At 37.4% G+C, this 25036-nt stretch overlaps 1 protein-coding gene and 1 long non-coding RNA gene across 15 annotated transcripts in view; one reads left to right on the top strand and one right to left on the bottom strand.

The window, feature by feature from the left end:
- The window catches only part of LOC106083753 (neurexin-1), a 113564-nt gene that overhangs the window by 48480 nt on the left and 40048 nt on the right, over window positions 1-25036 (bottom strand). For all 13 annotated transcript variants that reach the window (XM_059362986.1, XM_059362988.1, XM_059362991.1 and 10 more), the window contains 5 exons: window positions 19674-19826; window positions 19491-19607; window positions 19010-19394; window positions 18574-18944; window positions 18357-18477 (listed from right to left, as the gene is read on the bottom strand). In XM_059362986.1, the coding sequence (XP_059218969.1) occupies window positions 18357-18477; window positions 18574-18944; window positions 19010-19394; window positions 19491-19607; window positions 19674-19826 (1147 nt within the window). The remainder of the gene's footprint in view (window positions 1-18356; window positions 18478-18573; window positions 18945-19009; window positions 19395-19490; window positions 19608-19673; window positions 19827-25036) is intronic.
- Window positions 7747-12003, top strand: LOC106083767 (uncharacterized). 2 transcript variants are annotated; one of them, XR_001220699.2, is made up of 3 exons: window positions 7747-7965; window positions 10379-10508; window positions 11798-12003. It is a non-coding gene; the product is annotated as an uncharacterized LOC106083767 (long non-coding RNA). The 2 variants fall into 2 exon arrangements; XR_001220700.2 differs by having other exon boundaries at window positions 7747-8231.

The raw sequence follows: 25036 nt of genomic DNA, 5'->3' as shown, positions 1-25036 counted from the left end.
GGGAAAGTGAGTTGTGTTAAGCCCCTCGACATACTTCTGCAATAAGACACAGATCAATCCAGATCATTTATTGTCCGATGTCGACGAAATTTGGGACAGTGAGTTGTGTTAAGCCCCTCGACATACTTCTGCAATAAGACACAGATCGATCCAGATTTGGATATAGCTGCCATATAGATCGATCTCCCGATTTAAGGTTGTGGGCTCATAAAAGGCGCATTTATTGTCCGATGTCGCCGAAATTTGGGACAGTGAGTTGTGTTAGGCTCTTCGACATTCTTCTTCAATTTGGCTCAGATCGGCCGAGTCTTGGCCCCATAAAAGGCGCATTCATAATCCGATTTTACTGAAATTTGACACAGTGACTTATGTTAGGCTTTACGACATCCGCGTCGTATATGGTTCAAATCGATTTATTTTTAGATATAGCTAATAAAAAGATCAATATTTTGTTATACACAATTGAACAATGACTATTAGTATTGGGTTGCCTAAAAAGTAATTGCGGATTTTTTAAAAGAAAGTAAATGCATTTTTAATAAAACTTAGAATGAACTTTAATCAAATATATAATTGCCATTTTGTTCGATAACCTTTTGCCATCTTCCTGGCAAATTTAGTATTCCACGCTCATAGAACTTCTGGCCTTTATCTGCAAAAAACTGAACCAAGTGCGATTTTATAGCTTCATCATTGCCGAAAGTTTTACCATTTAAGGAGTTCTGCAAAGATCGAAATGTGTGCGGTCTAGCGTTGTCCTGGTGGAATATGACACCTTTACGATTGACCAATTCTGGTCGCTTCTCCTTGATGGCTGTATCCAATTTGTACAATTGTTGACAGTAAACATCCGAATTAATCGTTTGGTTCCTTGGAAGCAGCTCAAAATATACCACACCCTTTCAATCCCACCAAACAGACAGCATAACCTTCTTTTGGTGGATATCAGCCTTTGAAGTGGTTTGAGCTGGTTCACCATGCTTGGACCATGATCGTTTTCGACTAACGTTGTTGTTAACAATCCATTTTTCATCTCCAGTTATGATTCGTTTTAAAAACGGATCGAATTCATTGCGTTTAAGGTGCATATCACAAGCGTTGATTCGGTTTGTTAAATGAATTTCTTTCAATACATGTGGCACCCATATTAAAATTGACGCCAAACAAACAAATATAAACAAAATTTCGCGCACTTTTTTTCTTAAGCAAGCTAAAAGTAACAGCTAATAACTGACAGAAGAAAGAATGCAATTACAGAGTCACAAGCCGTTGAAAAAATTTGTCAACGCCGACTATATTACTACTATATTACCGACAATTACTTTTTGGACAACCCAATTCATTGTGCGCGGCCAGCGTTTTAAAGCAAATACTATTAACTGGCTATCACGGCACTTTAACCATTTTCAAATGGCGAGAAAACCTACTTTATATACACAAAACCTCCATAGCTCCAGTTCTATCTCATAAGAATTTACTCGAAATTCACATTGAAATGTATTGAAAGACAAGTTTAGGATTATACTCGGTGAGGACTTATTGAATTGAATTATTGAAAAGTTATTGAATTGAACCTGGAATGGAATTAGGGAAAATTTTCCAAACACCACCCGGCAAAGATTTTGAATTTGCAAAACCGTTCCGCATAATAAAAGAGCAAGGCAATTAAGCAGAAATTGTAAATAAATATTCGAGCATGATATTCTCCTGAAGCAGGTATTTTCTCACACAAACCTGTTGGTGCCGCGCAATACGGTGAATGGCATCCAATGCAATGCAAAGTGTCAGAAAATGTTTGAGTACTGCAACTCTACACATTATCACTTACCAATATGAAACACAAACCATATTTTTTTTGCAATCATTTTCCTCAACAATCTCTAAGAATTTTGCACTACCTGTGGTTCATAGAGGCCATTTTGTTAAGTATTAAGCAAAAAAAAAATACAACACAACAAAAAAGAAAATAAACATTTAAAAAATGTAAAAAGACAAAAAATTAAAAAGAAAAAAATTTTATATATATTTATATAGAAATTTGATTTTTGGTGTAGAAGTATGGTGCTCTTTTCATTGGTACGATATTTAGAGTGCAAAGTGAGTGTGGGCAAAGGAAAACGCAAAGATAACGTAAAAGGGTAAATTAAACTCAAAAACGGCAGTGATCGACAATGACCAACCAAATCATAGAAGTAAATGGCAAACGATCACACACGACACGGTACACGATGTAAACGATAGTGACACGAGTAGTAGATAAGTACTTAGGCTGGAAGGTAGGTAGGTAGGTAGGTTAGTCTAGGTTTATATGTATGGCTTGTAGATTATTTTTTTTTTTTTTGTTTTTATACAGACAGCTAACACGAATCACCAAATCAAACAGAAGAGAGTGGTGCGTCACAACCTAAAAACAAACAGCTGTAGTATTTTTTTTCACTTTCTGTGTATGAGTGTTTGACTTAGATCCGTTTTCGGTGTGGAAGTATAGTATAGAAAGTGTGTATGTGTGAGAGAGATAAATAGTGTAAGACAGAGAGAGAGAGGGAAGGAATAAAGCAGAAGGTTAAAAATCCCTCTTTGGTTTTTTCCATTTCAATGTCAAAGACAAGAGCAAAGGAGACAAAGGCAAAGAGATGGGCGCATCAATGCCAAGTATTGTTGAGAGATCAAACATTCGAATTTAGTTGAAGCTCACGCCACACATTCTTTTTTGGAGAAAGAGAAACAACTTCTTAATGTCACAGCAATAATGGTGTGCTTGAGCAGAATTTCAACTCAAAGAGCCGAATCATGAAGATTTTCTTTGTTTTTGTTTTGGTGAATTGTCTAATGATATGAGAGTCGTCTAAGTGTTTAATGAAATGCTAGTCTTTTGTCTCTTTGATGTTCCGAATTTGTCAGTGTGTATGTTTTTTTTTTGGTGTAAAATTTGCTTCTAAGAAAACGAGTGCACAAAAATTAGTACCTAAACACATTTGGTGAGTTGGCAATCTAGTTTATGGTTGTTGAGAGGAGAGAGAGAGAGAGAAAGAAAAAAAAACTATTTTGCGTTCTAGTTTCAGTTGGTTTTGAATTAAAAAAAATGAGCTTTCGTTCCATTTTTCAGCTTTTATGACTCATGCATGCAATTGTTTGTTGTTGTAGTTGTTATTATTATTATTTTTAATATTTATTGTAGTTGATGTTGTTGGTATTTTTGCGGTTGTTGTTGATGTTTGCAAAAGATTGGTGCTGTCATGCAAACGCCATACGTGAGGAAAACACTTTTTCATGTTCATTTTCCATTTTAATCATTTCTATTTAAATATTAATTATGCGTGATTTGTAATTTCTTATTTTGTTGTTTTGTGGCGATATTACAAAAAAAAAACAAACAAAATGCAAATGTCCAAGTGGCCCTCCATCTATCGCATGTGTACGTTATATATAGAAGTGTGTGAGTGTGTGTGTGGATATGTTAGAATTTGTGGTTATATGTGTTTGGCGTTGTCCTTTGTGCCACAATAACAGGCAAAATACATTAAATATAAACAATGAATATGAGTATGTACGTGTGATGCTTAAGTTGGTATGATAAGTTTGATCACAACTTTTCCCATGATAGTTTATTGTGACAAGAAATTTAACTTTCTGCCATTCTAATCAGATATTATACATTTAAAATCAACTATACATAAATTCCCCATTGAAAACTCGTCCATATGGAACAACAAATTAACCACAATTGGATTTTAGCATAGGTTTGTCGGATTTGGATTTTTATATGCCAAAAGTAAAATACGGTGGCCCCTTTTCGTTGGAGCTTTTTTTAATCCAACTTATTAGGCATCTTCAATGACAATGCCAAAGTTTTAATATTCAGTACAAGGCTTGCGGTGTAAGAAAACATTTTACAAATTGCGACCATACAATGGGTTACTGCAAGACAGTCATATGAATTAGAACGGGTTTCTCTTGTTGAACATTTATATCCCTCAGTATTACAACATTTAAAACGTGTGTCAACCAATACCCTTTGCAAAGCATCGAAATGTCTACATCGGAAAATACAATATTTAAATATTCTTCATTGTTGCTACAATAAATTCTTCGTCCGTCCGCTGACTGCTGCAATTCCACCACAGCCCTATTCATAGGCTGCTTTGTTCCGAAAAGATGGTCGATATCGGACTATATTTTTACATATACCCATACTGACCAATCACTGGAATCAATATCCTAGACTCAAAAATATGCACCCTACATCGGATTTTGCTATAATTAAAAAAAAAAAAACTGTATAAACAGATACTTGTGGATAATGGGATATCTCACAATGAACTTCATTAGCTCCTTGCAAATGGGAGTAAAATAAACAAATTTATCTTTAAATTATAGACTTATTTCAATTTTAACGAGGGTGGTCACAAAAGTAGCCGAACTGACATATAGATGGCAGTGGTAGTAAAAAAAATACTTTCTTGGAAGGTAGTTTTGTTACTGGAGCACTAAAAGCAAACGATCTCACTGAATTTGTAGATATGGAAAAAATGTGTTCACCAATATGTGATACACTACATATAGGTCAGTTCTGGTTTTCGAAAACGCAAACGAAAGATCTTCTTCCGCTTTTTTCTTGTTATCCTTGGCATATAGATTTTGTAATGCATACTCTTATCAAATTTCTATATCGTAAGAGTAACCCCAATTGATTTCAAACCATTATTAAAGAAAGCTTTGAAAATATAGGCAAAACATTTTTTTTCCGTTTTGCGAATTCGAAGGCCGGAATAAGCCTGTTATTTTTTTATTTGAAAGTTCTTAGTCCAACCAATATTAAAACTGAGCTATTTTCTATTTGGGGGGTGTTCGGGCCTTTGGCTGAGTTTAAACGGGACCGTACAAGCTGCCATGGCGAACAGCGTAGTGCTCGATGCAGCAAGTGATAGCATGTATAGGGCATGTGGGGAAGATCATGAGACGTTGAAGCATTTCCTTTGTCATTGCCCGGCTATCGCGTCTAACAGATACCGGCACTTAGGTGGAGACACAATACCAGACATGAAACAACTTAGGGGAGTGGTATTGAAAACAATAAAGGATTTTGTAAGTAGCATGGAATTACACAAAGCCCCAAACCACATTTTTCAAAATTTTAAAATAAAACGGAGAGCAGACATAATCGTCAATCGTCAACTTATTTAGGCATTATTTAATTTTGAAATTGGGACTTTATGTCATATGAAATAATGTCCCAACTTTTTGGGCCTTATTTCGGTTTGGTTTCGAATGTTTTTAATTTTGTTGAGGCCTTATTTCATTTTTACTGTTGGGGTTGTATTTTATTATGAAATAAACCAGCATTTTTTGGGTTTTTATTGCATTTTCCGTTTGGGGCTTTATTGCATTGGGGACTTATTTCATACCGCCCAGAGTATTCATTTGTCATTCCGTTTGTCACATCGAAATATCCATTTTCTATAGTAGTAAAAATCTAGGAAGATCTAGCCATGTGCGTCCGTCTGTTTGTTGAGATCACGCTAGTCTGATTTAAGTTCGAAAATGGGCTATATCGGACTAAGACGGATCTACTCCCCATATAGACCGATCTACCGATTTAACTTCTTAGGCCCACAAAAGGCGCATTTATTACCCCATTTGGCACAATCGCCATTCGTACCGAGTATGGTGTAGATCGCTCATTATTTGGATAAAACTGTCACATACCCCGATCTCCCGATTTAAGTTCTTGGGCCCATAAATGGAGCACTTTCGCTGAAATTTAACCAAGTGCTGGCGCTTCAACATTCTAGCTTGATATGGTCCAAGTTGGTCCATACTTGGGTATAGCTGTCATAAATACTCATATTCCAATTTAAGCCTAGGGGCTATAAATAATGCATGTATAATCCGATTTTGCTGAAATTTGTCATAAAGAATTGTGTTGGGCATCTCGATATCCGTGCTCGATATAGATTGGATCTGTCTATAATTGGATATAGCTGTCATATATACCAATCTCCAGATTTAGCTCCAGAAACATTCAAAGGCTCATTTGTTGAGTTATATAAGATGCCCACACATTCCCGAAAATGATGCAGATTGGACTTTATTGGGATAAAGCTACCATGTAGACTAATAACCCGTTTTATGGTCTAGGATAGTGTTAGGACCCTCGAGGTCCCTGTCGAGTTTGGTCCAGATAGGACCATATTTTGTTATATCTGCTAAAGTTTCATAAATGGTGTATTTTACACCGGACTTGACGTAATGAAGTTAATATGTATATCCAAAGTGGTGGGTATCCAAGGTTCGGCTCGGCCAAACTTATGCGTCCTTACAAGTTTTTTACTCAAACTTATCATACCAACTCTAGTATTGTAGGTTTTGCAATTTTAAAGGAATTCATTAAAAAACAATGTTGTTGGTAATTGTGAAAACTGTTACAGGCATAGTGGGGGCATAATTGGACATTTGAGGTAAAATTTAGGGGTGTCGGTCAATAGTAAATGTTTTTGTTATTGTTTTAATTTGTTTTTTTTTCTGTTTTAAAAAGTGCCGCTAAGAGCTAAAACAAGAGCATTTATACTATACGACTAGTTGTTGGTAGTGATATAGCCGTAATTGTAGTTGTTGTTCTTTTGTACATCCGTACAGTAGTAGAGTACAGTAAAATCATGAAGTAGAGTAGATACAGTTGTGGAGTAGAGTGTGCCGTTAAATGAGTACCAAAGTAAAAGTAAAGCAGTAGCTGTTGTTGCGTTGGGTTGAGTTGAGTTGTAGCAGTTGTAGCCAGTAATTACAGTAGTTACAGTTGTGGGAGAGTCATTCAGTCCATTCAGTGGGTGTGAGTGGGCGGGGGTGAAGGATTGTGGTCGGGTGGGTGTGTTCGTTGGGGTTGGGTTAGTCGGTTAGATGGTAGATTGGCTGGTACATATGTTTAGGTTACGTACACTTACACATATTCTACATTTAAACTAAATTACATAATTGTTTATTTTATATATTTTTTGGTGCAAAATACAGCCCTGGGTGGTCTTTCCTCAAACCCATTTTCTTTGCCAGTCCATTTTGCATATTTTCGTTTTCGCTTTCCAATTTTTGATGAAGGCCTTCATTTTTGGTCTAGCGTTTTTCTCTTTGCGGCCTGATTTATGTCGCTCTCATGCAACGGAATGCGACCAGGTTGATGTATGATTTAAATTTTATGAAAATCATTTGAAATATTTTCGTATGCGATTGGACAAAGAAAATGTTTTGATTTCATATCACCGATCTTGCGTGTCGATTTTTTTTCTCGTTTTCGTTTTTTTCGCTTGTTTTTTTTGTTCCTCTCTTCAGCTGTTGGTTGGAAAGAACTAAACCTTGCTTGAATAATTTAAAGTTTTTTTATATGTATTTTTTTGTTTTTAATTTTTCTTCTCTCATTCGTTGATTTTAATATTCATTATTCTTTTCTCCTATAAAATGCTGCAAATATTAGATTTGAATCTTCTTTGTTTTCTTTGTAAGCAACACGGGGAATAGAAGAGGAAGAAAACTCATTTTTTGCGGGTAGTTGGAGGGGGAGTGGGAGAGAAAGAGGTGGCAAAATATTTTAATTCCTTATTATTAATTGACCTTCTTCATTTTCATTTTTACGAACCTTAGGTGAGGTAGTGTAAAGAGTGGAGGGTAGGGGTTGGGTATTTTTAATGGGTAATTTATTCATAATTTTGCCTAGTTTCTGTTTTCTTCATTCATTATGCATAATTGTAATGGGTTCGTCTTGAAAATATGGTAATACATTTTGCTATCGTTATTCGCAATGACCTCAACCAAACACATTCACAGGGAAAAGAACACAATGAGCAAAACAAATGAAAGCCTTAAACAAGTAATTGGCGAAATCGCACTAATAGCATAAGACAATTGTTGTAGTTAAGGTGAGCGAGAATATCTACCGCGGCGGTCCATTTCAACAGCAAAGACAAACGGATACTAAAGGTGTGGTTGTGAAATAGTCTTCCAACGTGTTTGACTCATTCAATATGTTTTCGAAAATCATATGGCCTTATATTGATCTCCACGAACACCACTGCGTATGAGTGTGGTATTGTAAAAAAAAAAAAAATAAACCAAGTATAAGCTCATCCCGGCAACTGAGTTGGTGGCGTGCTCGGATAACCCGTGCGGATAGCCGTGGGCTCGTTATCGACCAGAGGCCATGTCTTTCGCTACTGTGGTATCACCATGGACCAAAATCGGATTGAGTAGGTCTAGCAAAGTGTAGCCATAATCTTGCTGAATTTGGCTGATAATTTATGAAAAAATAAACTTTTTATATCCTCCACCATAGCATGGTGTTTTACAAGCTTCGTCTTTCTGTTTGAATACGTCGAACTATTGGCCAAAGACTCCATTCAACTTCGATATATGCTTGATCGTTATGACATTTAAAGTCGATCTAGTCATGTCTTCTGTCTGTTCGTCCCCCGGCTGTTTTGATCGAGAGAAGCTAGCCTTTTGAAATTTTTCACAGATACTTCTTGGTCGGTTGGGATTGTAAATGGTTCAAATCGATCCATATTTAGTCACATATAAACAGCTGTGGTTATGGAAAGAACACTTTTCCCAGTTGGTGGTATTCGATGACGGTGGCCATGATTATACCGCAAAACCAATCCATGAGGATAGTACAGAAAGTTTACCTTCTAGTCAGAATGAGGAGCAGGTGGCAGTGACCCGAATGAAGAACAACAAGACAACAGGAGTGTTTGAGAGAAAAATCCTTCGTAAAATACATGGACCAGTTTGCGTTAATGGAATATAGGTGTCGTACTAACCACGAGCTGTATTACGACGCATCAAAACACAACGGTTGCGTTGGCTAGGTCATGTTGTCAGAATGGATGAAGAAGCCCCAGCAAAGAAGTCTTTTGAATGCAATTACGGTGGTACACTCAAACCGAAACGACCAAGAGCCCAATGAAAAGATCAAGTGGTGAGAGACACCTCGAAACTTGGTGTCAGAGATTTTAGAATGAGCGCGGAAGATCGAGGCGCCTGGAAAACTTTTCTGCGTTCGGCTAATGGGACAAATATTTTGTCATAGACAATTTAAATAAGTAATAAACAGCTCTATCTCACTACTATACTTTTTCAAACTCTAGAAGGCGAAATTTTTATCGGATTTCTCTGTATTTTGCCAAGAGCTCTGTTATGACCTTCAATATATATCAAGACTTCAACATCTATATCATGGACTGGAATCGGTCCATGACGTCTTTAAACAGGCTCACTTAGGCAAACTTAGTCCATTGTGATGTCACAATACTGACCGATCGAAGCCCCTGGAGGAGATGAAAACTAAAAACTTCAGCTCTGGTAATCAGAGCACGCTATCAACTCGGTTACAGAGGCGCTTATAACTGGATTCTCCTTTATAAGCTGGTCTTTCTATTTTGACTTACTTCTTGAGCACCAACAGGAAGCAATATTCACCCAAATCTAAGCATCCATTCAGATTCGGCCCAGCCAAACTTAATACTCTTTATACAACATTTTAGCATTATTACGATACATTTTGTATTGAATTCCGTTGAAAATTGGCACACGGAGTTGTTTTTTTTTACCGAGCAGCATGCACGTCAGATATGACCCAAGTCAGTCCTTATTTATATGCAGGGGCCCTCTAAGAGGTGCCGGGACCATATAAGGCCTAGCAATTTTGCACATGATTTCGATAGCACCTCATCTCTAACCATTCAAAAGCTCAGTATGAATATGCGGTCTTTTAAATATGGTGAAGATCTTTGATATTTTGAAAGTTTAAATGTGGAATATTGTGCACAAGTATTTTCAATGTAATTTCAATTTTGCACTTTGGCACAACACTTCGTATCGATAAGACGGTAGACATTACATAAATGAAACATAACAACATTGCTTGCCCTATGCAACAAAAAAGTTTAACTTGTAAATAAGGCTTTCATAGTTCATATTCCAATCTAAATATGCTGGCGGACTTCGAGAACAACGTTCAAACATTTACCACCACACAAACATTCAAACTTGTGTACAATTATTTTTTGGACTATGTCATGTTAAGATATGCTAATGGAAATCACTTGGCATAAGTTTTTCCCTTGACATCCTCTGAAACTGTGTAATGTCCTGAATGTGTTGCATGTCTTCCCTTATCGTCGACTTTCAGTGTTCTATATGCATGTGTGTCTTTGTGTGTGGTAGACAGAGAAAGAAAGAGAGAGAGAGAGGTAGAGATGTTTGGGATGAAGTTTTCCAATGTTGTATGTCTTTTTTTCTTTGGTAATTCAAATCTACTTGTAGGCACAAATAAACGGTTTTTTCTTGTTTTTTATTCCCTTTTAAGGTAAATTCTTAATTTTTTTCTTTGCAGGACTTTTGTTATGCTCTAACCCAATGGCAAATCGAAAATAGAGAACAAAATAAAAACATATGAACGGGGGGCAAATATGAATCAATACCACAGAAATATGTGTATGTCACTCCAGTGGGGAATACAATAGGTGAGTACAATATCGATTTGTGTATGTCTTTGGTCTTTTTGGCTGTGTTCGGTGGTCTAACTTATCACTGATCAAATGGAAATCAAAATCAAATCGTAGAATCGAATAAAATGGAGCACAACATCGAGATGTGTTTTTTTTTTTTTTACTTTTTTTTGAGTGGGAAGGGAATGGTTTCAAACAACGTTTATCGTTTTATTACGGGCCAGATTTTGAGAAAGTTAGGAGGAGCTGTTAGACGAAAATATGAAAACCATACAACAAATTCCAAAAACAAACAAACGAACGAACAAATATTGAAGTGTTGAATGAAATCAAATAAAATTTGTAAGAGTTTCTGTACAAAACTTTTCAATAGAATACCAGAAATAAAATCCAAAATTCAATGCCTTTTCATATAGGTAGAGAGGACTGGTGAGAGGTTTATAAGAAGGAATTATTGGGGGGTGGGGGGGTAAATTTGGATGGTTTGGCTGGCAAAAGTTTACCGTGACAAAAGGGAGGGAAAGGATCAGGACAAGGGATGTTTGATTTCACAATTCCCAAGTACATCCAAGAATTTGTGATTGAACAAGGATCGGGAGGAGAGAGGGGGGGGGGGGGGGGACTCTGTAGATTGGTAATTGGGATACAATTAAAGGATTACATGTCATTCCATGAATTGATATTTTATGTAGCTTTAAGGAGCTAGTGAAGGAGGGGAGAAGGCGGCGGCACATACGCTCGTTCTTACGCAAGGAAGTAAGTGTTCGAATCGAAACAAACAAACAGACAAACAAACGAACAAACATAAAAATCTCAATAAATGGAAACATCACCATCATCCGAAGAATATAAAAATCAAATAAAAATCAAAACCATGTTCAATCGCTTCAAATATTAAATGTCAATGCAACACACATTTAGATGTTAGATATGTGAAAAAGTGAGAGAGAGATTGAGTGAGAGAGGGAGAAGAAGGGGGGGGGGGGGGGGACCTATGGACTGGCGGCAAATTTCGAACACAGTTCGGTGAATGTTTTCTCATGTTTTTGTTATTGTTTTGCATTTTGTCTGTTGTCTGTTATCTGCTTGTTCCAGAATATTGTTTTTTTTTTCTTCTTATATGTTGTCTGTTTCCTCATTGTTTTTCATGTAATAATTGTTGTTGTTGTTGTTTTGTTGATAATAACGTTTCTCATTTTAACTACTTTTTGTTTGTTGGGCAATGAAACAAGAGCGTGGTGAATATTGTTTTTGTTTTGAAGAGTACGATTAGTTGTTTAAAAAACAAAACTTTTTCTTTACAGAACAATAGTCGTCAACTCAAACAACACCAAATGAAAAGAACAGATACTTAACTTGGAAGACCAACAAAAAGAACAAATAACGACAATAAAAATTTAAAAAAAAAAACGAAATTATTAAAACATGAATTATACTTTCCAACACAAATAAAACTTGTTAAAGTAGCACAACCTAAAAAAAAAATGAAATAAAAACATTACATTTTCCAAGTGAGAATATTCCGAATCTAATTTACACTGTTGAACAAGTTGCACTTAAACAAGAAAAATAAATGCTGTCCACAGCGCACATGGTGAAAGTATAGGGAAATCTGCCGAGGAAAATATATTGCAATGAATTTGATTTATTTTCCTTCATAAAATAATAAAATCCGTATATAACATAATATAACCGAAAGTTGCTTTTATGCAACAGCCAAATAGGGTCTCAAAATACTCATAAGATGATTTTCGACAACAGAACAATTTATATAATAATGGGTCACTTTTTTGTGTTGCAAATAAATACACAAAACTATATTACCCTGTGCCACATTAGTGCTGTAGGGCATACATTATACCCGATTACCGATTAGGGCATATATTATATATTATACCCACTGAGCTTCACACTTGTATCGGGCAGTACTCATGGAAATAAGAGAAGTATCACCGCTAGTCGTAGGGGAAAGTTTATGGAACAATTTGAATATGAAATCTTCGATGGCCGAGCCAAATTCGTGATACATAAATCGGACTGTAGTTGTTACTGCAATTTCATGGTCTTCTTTTTGAACCCACTAGATATTGTAGCCAAAGGGGTAATGTCAAATTTAATACCACTTTGTTTAGATATAACTCTCATATAGATCGAACTATCGATAACTCGTTTTGAACTCAAAAACCCATGGTTTCTCCCGCTAAAATGAAATCCAAAGCGATCAGTTAGAAAAATCCTCCGAAGCACTGGATCACATACCATTTGTCATTCCGATTATAACAAATTGGAATATACATTTCCTACGATGCTGGATTGTCATAAAATTCAATCATCCGCCTCCTCTTGAAATCACGTTAGTCTTTAAAAATGAAAGTATTGAGCTTAAACTTAGCTGGCAAATAGTTTTTACCATAGGCAGTTTAAGCTTGAGAATGGTATAGCTCAATATTGTCAACATTTTGTTGTAGCTGCCATATTGAAGTGTCTTCAGCCTCAATATCTTATATATATGTTACTAGCATACCCCCGGTCCGCTCCCTACATCCACTTAAGTAGTACCTCTATTTTAATATTTGATTTCCGAAAGCTTATGTTGTCACACAGTTTATAAAATTATGAAATATTAAAATATCTGAGTATGAATTTTGGAGAAATTTGTCCACTTCCGTAACGAACGTGCCAAATAGTACCAAGGAAGACAACTCTTCTTTTTGCCACCTTGGTACTACTTTTCCAAAATGTTTTAGTACCCATTGTTGATAGTTTTTACTCTCTCACTAAAGCTCAGTGAGTATGACATTTTGAGAAATCTGTCCACTTCCGTAACGAACGTACCAAATAGAACCAAGGAAGACAACTCTTCTTTTCGCCACCTTGTCACTACTTTTCCAAAATATTTTAGTATCCATTCTTGACAGTTTTTGCTCTCATTGTTGGTAGCTAAGAAAGTGTTAAGAAAGTACCATTTTGTATGTTTTAGTATCCAAATGAACAAATTTCAAAAAATTTTCTAGTCGCTCGGTACATACTGCCAAGGTGTACTTGTATTCCAAATTTCAGAGCTGTAGGTCAATCTGTAAAGAAAGTACTATTTTGTACGTTTTACAACCTAAATGTACAAATATCAAAAAAAAATTTCTTAGTCGCCCGATATACACTGCAAGGTGTGACTGTTTTCAAATTTTAAGAGCTTTAGCTCAATCCGTAAAGAAAGTACCATTTTGTAAATTTTGGTATATAAATGTGGGAATTTCAAAAAACTATTTTAGTCGGCCAATATATATTGTCTAGGTATATCTGTATACCCAGCTCAATCCGTAAACAAGATACAAGGTAATAGTACCAATTACAGTACTTAAGAACGTTTTCTTTCCCCCCTGGTAGGATTACAGCATTTCGTATTTGGTACAACTTATTGTATTTTTGTCAAGACTACGATCATTTTTATCAAATTATTTAATTTTACCTGTCTCCGTTCACTACAAAAGTAAATAATCTATTTCGTACTTTTTGATCCCAAAGTCTACGATTTGAAAAAACAAAACTTATTTGGTCACCCAACACATAGCATATTTATATGCTAAAATTCAAAGCTCTAGCTCAATCCGTAAAGGATTTACGAAATGATACCATTGCGGTACTAAATGTACGTTTTATCCGGTTTCCAGTACTATTTTCCAATTATTTTCTTTCCATCCTCATAACATCGCAGTCTTAAATTCCTAGCTCTATCTTATCTGCTCGGTGCTTATCTCGTACCTTTTTGGTACTTTTTAGTACCAAAACGTATAAAAGTCCAAAAACTCAATAAATCTCCCAACTTATGTTGCCATAGTGTGCCTATGTACCAAAACTCGTAGCTCTTGCCCAATTTACAAAGAAAGTATCAAATAGTACCAATTGCGGCACTAATCGTACTATTTCTCCCACTTCCAGTACGATTTTAAGAAATTTTTTTCACTAAGTCTAATTTTTTGAGACATGTTCGCACTGAATAAACTTTTAACATTTCGTTCTATTTGGTACTTTTTGGTACCTTGGCGTACGAATACTAACAAATCCCGCCTTGTATTGGGTCTACAACCAAAGACCAACATCCAGACACAATTTCATGATTCTAGCTTTTGCCGTTTGGGTTGGACAGTGATCAGTCAGTCAATCACTCGTCTCTTTTATGTATGGAGAAGTAGAAGAATATGTTCTCATATTGCTGGTTACAAACGAATCAGTGGATATGACTTCTTAGGCTCATTGAAATGTGTAGTTTTGCCATTTTCGCTACGATATGAGTCTTACAAAAGTTATGTTAATTCAATTTGATGTTTTTACACCTACAACCATAGGATGGTGGAATACATTCTCAGTCGATCAACCTATATCCGTCAGTCCGTCTTTGGCAATCACCAAGCGGTCGTAAGCGTAAAGCTTACCGCTCGAAATTTTGTACAGATATTTCTATTGATGTAGGTCGTTGGGTATTGCAATTTGGCCATATCAGCTCAGATTTAGCTGTAGCTCCATTTAAGTGGTCCCTCGATTTCACTTCTTGAAATAAAGGTTTCTTATATATATATAGGGAACTTATTTTATTCCGATTTGACTGAAATTTTGTATGTGAAATACGTTTTACGTTTCAATACTCACACCAAATCTCACCCAGATCATCTATATGAGTATACATAAGATGAGTATACATTGACCGCAGGTGTGCCCCAAGGCTCTGTCCTTTCCCCTTCCTTTTTTCTTATTTTCATTGAAGATCTATTGGGTCAGACTAAGAATCCAGTTTACTAATTTGCCACAGTAGTCTGTGTCATTCATATTCATTCGACCATAGGCCGTGTCCTCAAGAAATTGTGGACAGGAGGCGCATTATGGATGAGACGCTCTCCCAGGATTTGTTGCCCATTACCGAGTGGGATAGAATGAACAGAGTAGACTTTAACGCACAGAACCCCACTGACCCACTTCAATCGTCGATATCTATCGACGGTATAGATATTGAACAGTCAGATGCTCTTGATGTTCTGGGCATGAAGACTCAATGTGAAGTCCGTTGGTCAAAACACGTATTCGAAGTGTCGAAAGAAGCATTCAAGTGTTTGGGCTTTCTTAAGCGGCGCAAGAAATATTTCCCCTCTTTTGATCTTCTCAATATCTATACTGCCAACATCAGGCCGAGGATGGAATATAACTCTCGTATCAAGCAATAACTCGTGATTTGTCCCGCATTGTATTATAGAGAGTGATTTTTTTATCTAATATCTTATTGGCAACAGTGTTTTAAACAACTCACGCACGTTTTGTGTTCTGTTTCACTGTCAAACATCTTCAGTTTGGTCTATAATTTAGACATTTATCGTCTTGAACAACGCTTGCAAATTATTGAATTTTATTATCAAAATGGGTGTCTGTTAAGAACGTTCAAAATTCAAAATTGTGTTCAGCGACAAGGCTCATTTTTGGCTCAATGGGTACGTAAATAAGCGGAATTGTCGAGTGAGTAGAGTGAAGATCAGCCAGAAGCATTGCAAGAGCCATAGTCATAGTCATAGATTGGTGCGGTTTATGGGCTGGTGACATCATTGGACTGTAGTTCTTCAAAGATGATGCGAATCGTTATGTAACTGTGAGTGGTGAGCGCTACCGTGAGATAATATCCAACTTTTTGGTTGACCAAAATGCAAGAGCCTGACTTGTATGACATGGACACCGTCCATGCCACACAGCACGCTTAACAAAGGACTTACTGAGAGGCGAGTCTGGTGAAGATTTTATTTCACGTTCAGGACCGCTCCATTGGCCCCGTAGATCGTGCGATTTAACGCCTTTAGACTAGTTTTTATGGGGCTATGTTTACAGACATGCCCGCTTCAATTGACGTATTGAAAGACCATATTGAAGCATTTATTCGTGAGATACCGACTGAAAATGTTGGAAAGAGTATGCCAAAATTGGACTAAGCGGATGGACAATTGGAGGCGCAGTCACGGTCAACATTTTCATAAAATAATCTTCAAACATTGAGATTTACAAATCATACGAACTTCAGTTTTATTGGCATTGATTTCGGAAATTCTGTATACCTGGCATTGTAACATGGTAGGAAGGAGTTATATGGCTATCATAAGGATTTTCAAGAAAATACATTCTTATGGGTTTCGTCACATGCATTTGCGTTGGTTTAATGAATGCATGAATTATGACTTCGAAGCTATCCATATTCAAGGCATTAAAACCAAAACGCCCGTTGTACAGCAGTACACAGAAAAGAAGTGTCAACAATGAATCGATTAAAAAAAACCTATACAAAACCTTTAACATTCTTATTGATAGTTTGGCTCTCAATGACAAGTTCGACGTGTAACAAATTCTTAATTGCATGAACTGCTATGGACCTAGCTAGATACTCGTAAATCTTGAAGTAAGCTATTTCCCGACTTAAATTCATACATAAAACTGCTAAAAAAGCATTGCAGTTCTGTAGTAGTGCCGGTCTAAATTTAGAGCTAATGAGTGACCGCATTTAATTAATGGCACAGTTTCGTGTTAACGCAACATTTCGGTTTATTTAACGGCAAAACTATTTTCATATTTGCAATCTCCACACTTAAACATCATTAATTTAGTTGTATGCCACAGCTGCGAGGCAAAACAACCATTGCACACGTACAGATTTATGGCTTATTAAAACGCATATATGGGTTAAAGCGACTCTAACTGCTCGTTTCCCGCTCCCAGCACCCAACTCATTCAAATGCTTATCCAGCTATTCTCTATGAGTTCTATGCACACAGGCTTGAAAGAGTGAGGTAAGTTAATCAGGGAGAGAGAGAGAGAGAGAGAGAGAGCGAGAAAAAAGGAGAGCAACACTTGTAATGGCGTTAGTTATTGTGGTTTTCATGGCAGACTTCGGTAATCGTCCTGTTATGTTATGGCCTTGAAGCGCCAACGGAAATGCGAAAGTGTAGAGATTGCCCCTTCTTCTGTGGCGCAGGGCGCGCAAACCATTTGTTGAACAGTGTAAATGTGTGGATTTCACTTGAAAAATAGAAATAAGGCTGCTGGCTAGCTGGGTGGGATATGTATTATGACTGCACATTAATTAAAAAGAATAAGACTTGTATTGAAGTTTTTTTCATTTTTTTTTTTTTTGTTTGGAAATAATTTCTTATTTCTGCTGCTGTTGTTGTTGATGGAACACCCCTTTAAGCTAGGGGTTCTTTCTTTAATTCAGCCAAAGAAAAAAAAAAAACAACAGAAGAAACGAAATGAATAAATTTTACTATTCTTTCTTGACTTTGCTTTTTTTTTTGCTTTTGCTAGTTGACTGCGAAAAAAAGAACACAACTTTTTTATTTACACGAAATAAATGCTAACAACGTTCACATTTAGGATTAGTGAGAAAAAAAATTACAGCAAACACAAAGGTCATCCACAACGAAAGGACGACCTTCTTCTTTTATTCTTTAACTTTTTTTTTGTTTTTTTTTTTTCTGGGGGATACTTTTACAGAAAATTACGAAAAACTGCTTATCTCGAGACGAGAGAGAGGGAGAGAGAGAGAGAGTGTGTGTGATGCGAATCAAAAGGAGTCCTGCTGGTTGTATTATTGACTATTTGGCTATGTACATTGGATGGTGTGTTTACGTTGTACGAAAAGAAAAGGCGCAAGCAATAACCCTAACACTATTCATCAATTCATCAATTGGGATGCGCATAATGGAAGTCAATTCTGATCGATAAGGAGACAATTTTTGATTCTTTGGTTTGGCTTTTGGATTTTGATATGAAAAATTTTGATTTAAAAAAACGACACGGCACGACACGTAGTAGGGCAATTAAAGTGCTGGTGATACATACATAACATACCCCTGACAGGGGGAGCCCCGTCAACTTGTAGACGCAGATTCGAGGCACGCCTCGAGAAACGTATGGTGTGCCAGTTGTTGTCATTCAAAACCGATTGACCGGCCAAAAGATTCTGAAATGAAGCAGAAAGAGAGGGGGGAGAGAGAGAGAAAGAAAGGGTGTTGAAAGTCCCAGCATCACTTCAGAGGGACATTTAGAATGTTCTTACCTTTTCCCGATCGCTCAGTCTAACACTGGCACGTATACGTCCGGCGACCAAGGCTATTTCCAGCCTATCTGGCGAGTTCGATTCGGCGCTGGTCATTAGCAGGAGGCCAGTTGGTCTCCCAGTTTTAAAGCGTAGCAATAACTCCTCCGTTTGTGTTTTGGTCCCCTGACCATTGCCCAGCCATACGGTCATGTGTTGAGTACCATTGAAAACCAACGTGGCCGATTCGCGTCCGCATGTGGGCCCATAGTACAAGGTTGAAGTACAATCACAGATAGGTCTATTCCAGCCTTCGACGCAAGTTCCGCCATTCAAGCAAGGGTTGCCAGCACAAACATTGGCTTGTACATGGCACGATGGTTTAACTGAAGCTGTTTGAAGAATAAATACAGATTAGCTTTAATTAGTGGTGTACGCTCAACACGTGTTTACTTACCGGAATCCTGTAGCCTGGCAAATGCTGCTATGTCGATTGGCTTGCCACTCAACACCAAGTCCCTTAAACAGCCCACGAAACCCTGACGCAATGTCGCCGTCCAAATAGCTGGCGGCCAATTGGCACTGGCATAGGCGGGCCCCGTACCGCCCACATACATATGGCCATCCAATTCCAAAATAGTGCCTTCTCCCGGAGTGCGGAAATCATTCCATACCCCGTCGACACTGACTTTTGCATCACGGCCATTACGTCTCAAAATGAAATCATGCCAATCGCCATCATCTACTCGGCGGCGAGAGCCACGAACTTTGGCAGCGCCAGAACCCAAATCCAAGTGAATGTAAATGTGACCATTCAGCAATTCGATAGCAAATAAAACAGGCTAAAATCGCAAGAAAGATATGGCAAAAAATAAGATATGGTTTAGTGCTTCATTCTGATTAGATCTCTCTTTTGTTTTTCTCCAAATGTAGCTTACATTTTTCGATCTGGGTTGCTTGGAGCCTGTCGCCATTATAATCAAACCATTGGGTTCTTTGGTGCGGAACTTAAATCCTATGGAGCTTTGTTTGCCCGTTTCCCAGGGCGGCAAAACCTATGGCAGATTGACCAATTGACTATTTAGCGAGCCATGTTTCATATTTGGAGCTCGGGAACTTACCAAATGTGATTCCCTGGTGGTGAACGTCACCGGATCCTGCGGATCGCCTATAGGGCATTGATACTCCACATTACCAGCCACTTGTATAAGTTTCGAACCACTCTTGGCCAAATCGATGAGGTTTAACAGCAACGTATCAGCAGAGAATTCAACCTAAATAAACGAAACCAATGAATTATTTGTTTCCCTCGTATAGACATATCTAGCCGACAATTTATGTAGGAGAACAAAAAGTCAACGAGATGATATTTCTAATTTAAGCCTAGTGTTAAGTTCAAGAATTCAAGACCCAAGATCTTTTTATATGACAGCTATATCAGGTTATGGACCGATTTGAACCATACTTGGCACAGTGGTTGGATATCATAACAAAATACTTCGTGGAAAAGTGCATTCCAATCGGATAAGAATTGCGCCCTCTAGAGGCTCAAGAAGTCAAGACCCAAGATCGGTTTATATGACAGCTATATCAAAACGTGAACCGATATGGCCCATTTACAATCCCAACCGACTTACACTAATAAGAAGTATTTGTGCAAAATTTCAAGCAGCTAGCTTTACTCCTTCGAAAGTTAGCGTGCTTTCGACAGACAGACGGATGGACGGAAGGACGGACAGACAGCCGGACGGACATGGCTAGATCGACATAAAATGTCGCGACGACCAAGAATATATATACTTTATGGGGTCTCAGACGAATATTTCGAGTAGTTACAAACAGAATGACGAAATTAGTATACCCCCATCCTATGGTGGAGGGCATAATAACATAAGTTATACATTTTCCGCTTATATTCGTAAATTGTAAAACACGGAAAAGTATGAAATAGCAGGGGAAATAATGCCTTACAACTTACTAGAAGTTTAAACTAAGTGTGGAAATAATAAGAAGTCTTCACAAAGCGAGCTGTTGGTCAGGCAGATATATGCCTGATGACATTACTTAATTGAATGTGTGTTTTTGGAGAAATGCCAGAGAAAGAGGAAATCGATTTCATCGATTCTTTTCCAATATGCCGAAGCGTTTTCCCAGCTTGGTGGGGGAGAACTATTTACCGATCTGATGAGTATCGCCTTTTCTCTTTTGAGGAGCCAGGTGTATCTTTCTCGTCTTTTTGGCGGTTAAACTGCGGGCACCACCGGTTCTTGATTTTGACTGCCTTTTTGTCTGCTTCCAATATTCAGCTACCGTCAGAGGTTTTGCACCTCGCTCGGCCATCTTATCAAATTTCCACAAGGGTTCAGCCTTAGTATTCCGATTTTTAAGCCACGGTCCTTGGCTTGGACCGGACTGCCCGAACAGTCTTGGCAGTATCCTCTAATATTTTGCGGATAACAAGGCAAGAATGTTTTGCTGATTGGAGCAAATCGGGATCGATTGCGACTCTTAGATACGCAAAGTTGTCAGGATCGCCATGTGGAAATAAAAAGAACTCTTCACAAAGGTAGTTGTTGGATCAGGCAGATATATGCCTGATGACATTACTTTATTGAATGTGTGTTTTTAGAGAAATGCCATCGAATTTATACTAAAAGATCGACTCTGCCGGATACGCGTCATTCGATGGTTCCCCAAAATTAATCTTTTCAATACACTTATTACTAATACATACAAATATTTCATACATCTAAGTTCTTTGTACAAAATATGCATCTAGTGCATTTATGAAGTCCATTTCTTTATATGGTCAATGCCTTTGCATTCTCCCGAAAAGTGTATAAGAATTGTAGCAATGTCAGCGAAAGTGTTTAGCGGCCGTGCCAATGAAAAGAGTTCGAAGCCCACCATGGTTTCTGCTCATGCCTAGTTATCAATTCAGCATTCGCTCAAGTTGGCTGTTGCTTAGTGTAATTTGACACTCCCTTTGTTTATAGTTGGATGGTTGGTTGGCATGAATGCGTGAGTACGCTACATAAAGGCCTGGCTATGCTCTCGTAAACATACCGTAAACGTAGGAAAACGTGTCAGCTGTTTTGTTTTGCTTTATAAAAACGCCGGCAAACGCCTGATTACCGAACATCTGTCGACCGTAAACGGAAGTAGAATTCAGTAAAAACAAAATTTTAATTTTGACAATAATTTATTGTTAATAATAAACATTAATTGGGTAGCTCACCATGAAAAGGTGGCCAGTCCGACCTGTTGTGAAAAGTAAATGTTGGGAAAAAAAGCTAGACATACATGTGTGCATGAGTGCCTGTGATACTCGATGCGACAAGGCGATCTATTTTCGTCTTTAATACCCAATGGCCATAACGTTCCCGCGGCGATCGGAGAGAGAATCGCTACATCCACATACAAGTGTGGCTACAACATCAGCAGCAACAACTGAGTTCGAAACCTGTAAATCCCTTCCCAGAATTTCTATTGCGTCTATCATTATGGCACATAGCTCTCTCTGAAATGTTGTGTGTGTCGCAGTATAATCACAATGCAGTCCCTGTCTCCTGAAACCCTCCTCAGTCTGTTCACCGCATCCATGCTGTCCAGAAGGGAAAGGGAAGGGCCGTATTCCATCGCCCCATGCGGATCAGGGCGGTGACTGTCGACCCATCTCCTTGTTGTTAAATGCCCTCTTAATATTCAAGAAGGCCTCCCATTGCATACTCCTTCAGTTGGGGAGACGTCTCAAGTTCAAGCATCACTGCGTGGAGCGCCGTCTTCTCCGACCTGCCCTTGAGTTATGCCCGAAGTTCTTCGACGTCAGATTACCACCACCTTCAAGTCTTTTTTTGTTAAAAAAAAAATTGTTTGGTGGAAACGTCAAATGCTACGTTTTGTAATAATCATAATTGCCTCATAACATTTACGATACATTTGTTCTACATTTACACTACATTTACAAGAGCATAACCAAGCCTTAAGCCATAGCATTATATGATGGCAATTTTGATGGACTTTTGGGGAGAAAATGAGAAGATTGATGTAGTGACTGCAGCCTTGTAAGTGAGAATCGGTCAATGCATTTATATTTATTTAGATAAGTGAAAAGTCAATTCTAACAAAATTTCGTACATATCGGTCGTATATTGTATAAACTTATGAGTACAAATCGGACGATACATTCATTTCTGATCTAATATTTCAAGTACAAAATAACAATAGCAGCAAATATTGTGCAAAATTTTTAAATTTGTTATTAATTATAAATGAAATTATTTATTAAAAGGCACTAGAATTGAAAATAAGGCGATAAATATATGTGGATGATATAACTAAATCTGAACCGATTTCTATGAAATTTAGCGGAATTTGTTGGAAGAGAATTCTTCGCGCCCAATTTCGTGACGAATGTTGCACAAATGACCACATTATAGCATAATTATACAAAATCGGACAAACGTATATAGGAGCTATATCTTAATCATAGCCGATTTCGATCAAATTCCATATTCATAATAAAAGTCTTGGTAAAATTCATTGCGCAAAATTTTAAGAAGATCGGTAGATAAATGCACTAACAAAGGTTCTAGAAGTGAAAATCAGCCGAAACTTTTATCTTGGAGCTATATCTAAATCTCATCCATTTTTCATTAAGAGTCATGAGAAATTCCTTGGTGTCATTATTGACATTATCACAACATTAGTCCACATCGGACGAACGTAAATATGGGTGCTTTCTCTCTTTATCTGAACCGATTTCACCCAATTTCATGAAGCTTTGTCGAAAAAATTGCATTAAAAATGTGACCAGTACCTGATCAGTCGAAAAACTAACAGCGTGACCGCGAAAAATTATATTAGCGACATAAAACACCCCGTTATAAAGCAAATATTAAAGAACTTTTTTCTTATTTTCGTATTTACGGTTTAGTAGACGTGCTATGCCAAATTGAACGGCCAATCATGAGTGCATCAAAAAAAGTCAATTAAAACCGTCTGCTTTAAAATTTGGTTTTTGTCTTCTACATCATTTTCGCGGGAAGGGCTCGACATATTCTAGATCGCCATGACATTTTAAGTCGATCTAAGCATGTCCAACTGTCTGACTGGCTGTGGAAAGCACGCTTCCTACGAAAGTAAGTAAGTGGAGTAACATGCCAAGAGCACGCATTAAAAATGCAACTCCGCAAACAAATCCCACGAAAGCAAAGAGCAAAAGTTAAACAATTTTTATCTTTCACGCCTAAACACACTACTCCATGTATGGCAACACAGAATGACATTCGAATTGAACCCTCAAAGTTAAAAATTGTTTATTTTTGCGCGTTGTTTTTGTGGGATTTGTGCATAGTATGCAACTCAACCTTAAGAATAGGCACTTGAAATATTGCGCACGTACTTCATATTGCTGTAGGTCAATTGGGATGGGCCATATCGGTCTACGGTTTGATATAGCTACCGATCTCCTGAGTACACATCTTGAGCCTCCGTTTTTTGGAAACATTTTGAACAACGATTTCTCGTTTTACCTTAAACACACGCGTCAAATATGGTCTAAATCGATCCATAACCTCATACAGATCCCATTTAAACCGATCTCTCGATTTTATTTCTTAAGCCCCTGGAGGGCGCAATTCTTATCCGATTTGGCTGACGTTTTCTACAATGACATCTACTATGGTGATCCAAACCATGTATAACCACATTTAGCTCTAATAACACAGCAATTCTTATCTGTTATCCATTGTTTGCCTATAAAGAGACACCGGTGGAGGGTATATATGTTTCGGCCCGGCCGAACTTTGCACCTTTTTACTTTGCGTTTTGATAAATGTTCGGGCGACAAGTCGAACAGTCAGTGCTAGGCTTTGTTCGTAACAAACTTTCAATAAAAATTTTTTTCAGCAACAAGTGTTAAAGTTGAACTTCAAGAACTTCTTGCCAAAAATTATTTTTTATTCCATTATTTGTGAAGATTTGAATATAATTATACCGGTATTCACAAAGTCAATGTAGATTTCAATGTAGTTGCTTACAGCCTTATGAATTAAGTTTTGTGAATAAGCCTGTTTGCAACTCCCCGAAATATCAGTCTGCGACAATATTTTTATTCTTCGACCCTTCAATTTGGCTGAACAGATCGGTGTCCACAGGGATAGTGTCCATGTATAGAGATGGGCGATGGGTAAATACCCAAAAGGTATTTACCCGGTATATTGGGTAAATACACGGGAATTTACCCTTTTATACCCAAAAGCTGGGTATTTATAATTATGCAGATATCTTGGGTGTAAAAATATTTTTAAAAAGATTTTTGATGATTTCGTATTCTTTGTATATAAACCTGATCTTCTGATCTCATAAAATCGGATTTTAGTTATATATAGCCGCTATATAGACCGATCTCCAGATTTTAAGTCTTGAGGCAATAAATTGATCATTTTTCATCCGATTTCGATGGAATTTGGCACAGTGAGTT

This window comes from Stomoxys calcitrans, chromosome 2 (assembly GCF_963082655.1).
Source record: "Stomoxys calcitrans chromosome 2, idStoCalc2.1, whole genome shotgun sequence".
In the NCBI taxonomy this organism is placed as follows: Eukaryota; Metazoa; Arthropoda; class Insecta; order Diptera; family Muscidae; genus Stomoxys; species Stomoxys calcitrans.
Note: the sequence above shows the minus strand (reverse complement) of the source record. Positions and strands in the feature narration are given on the sequence as shown.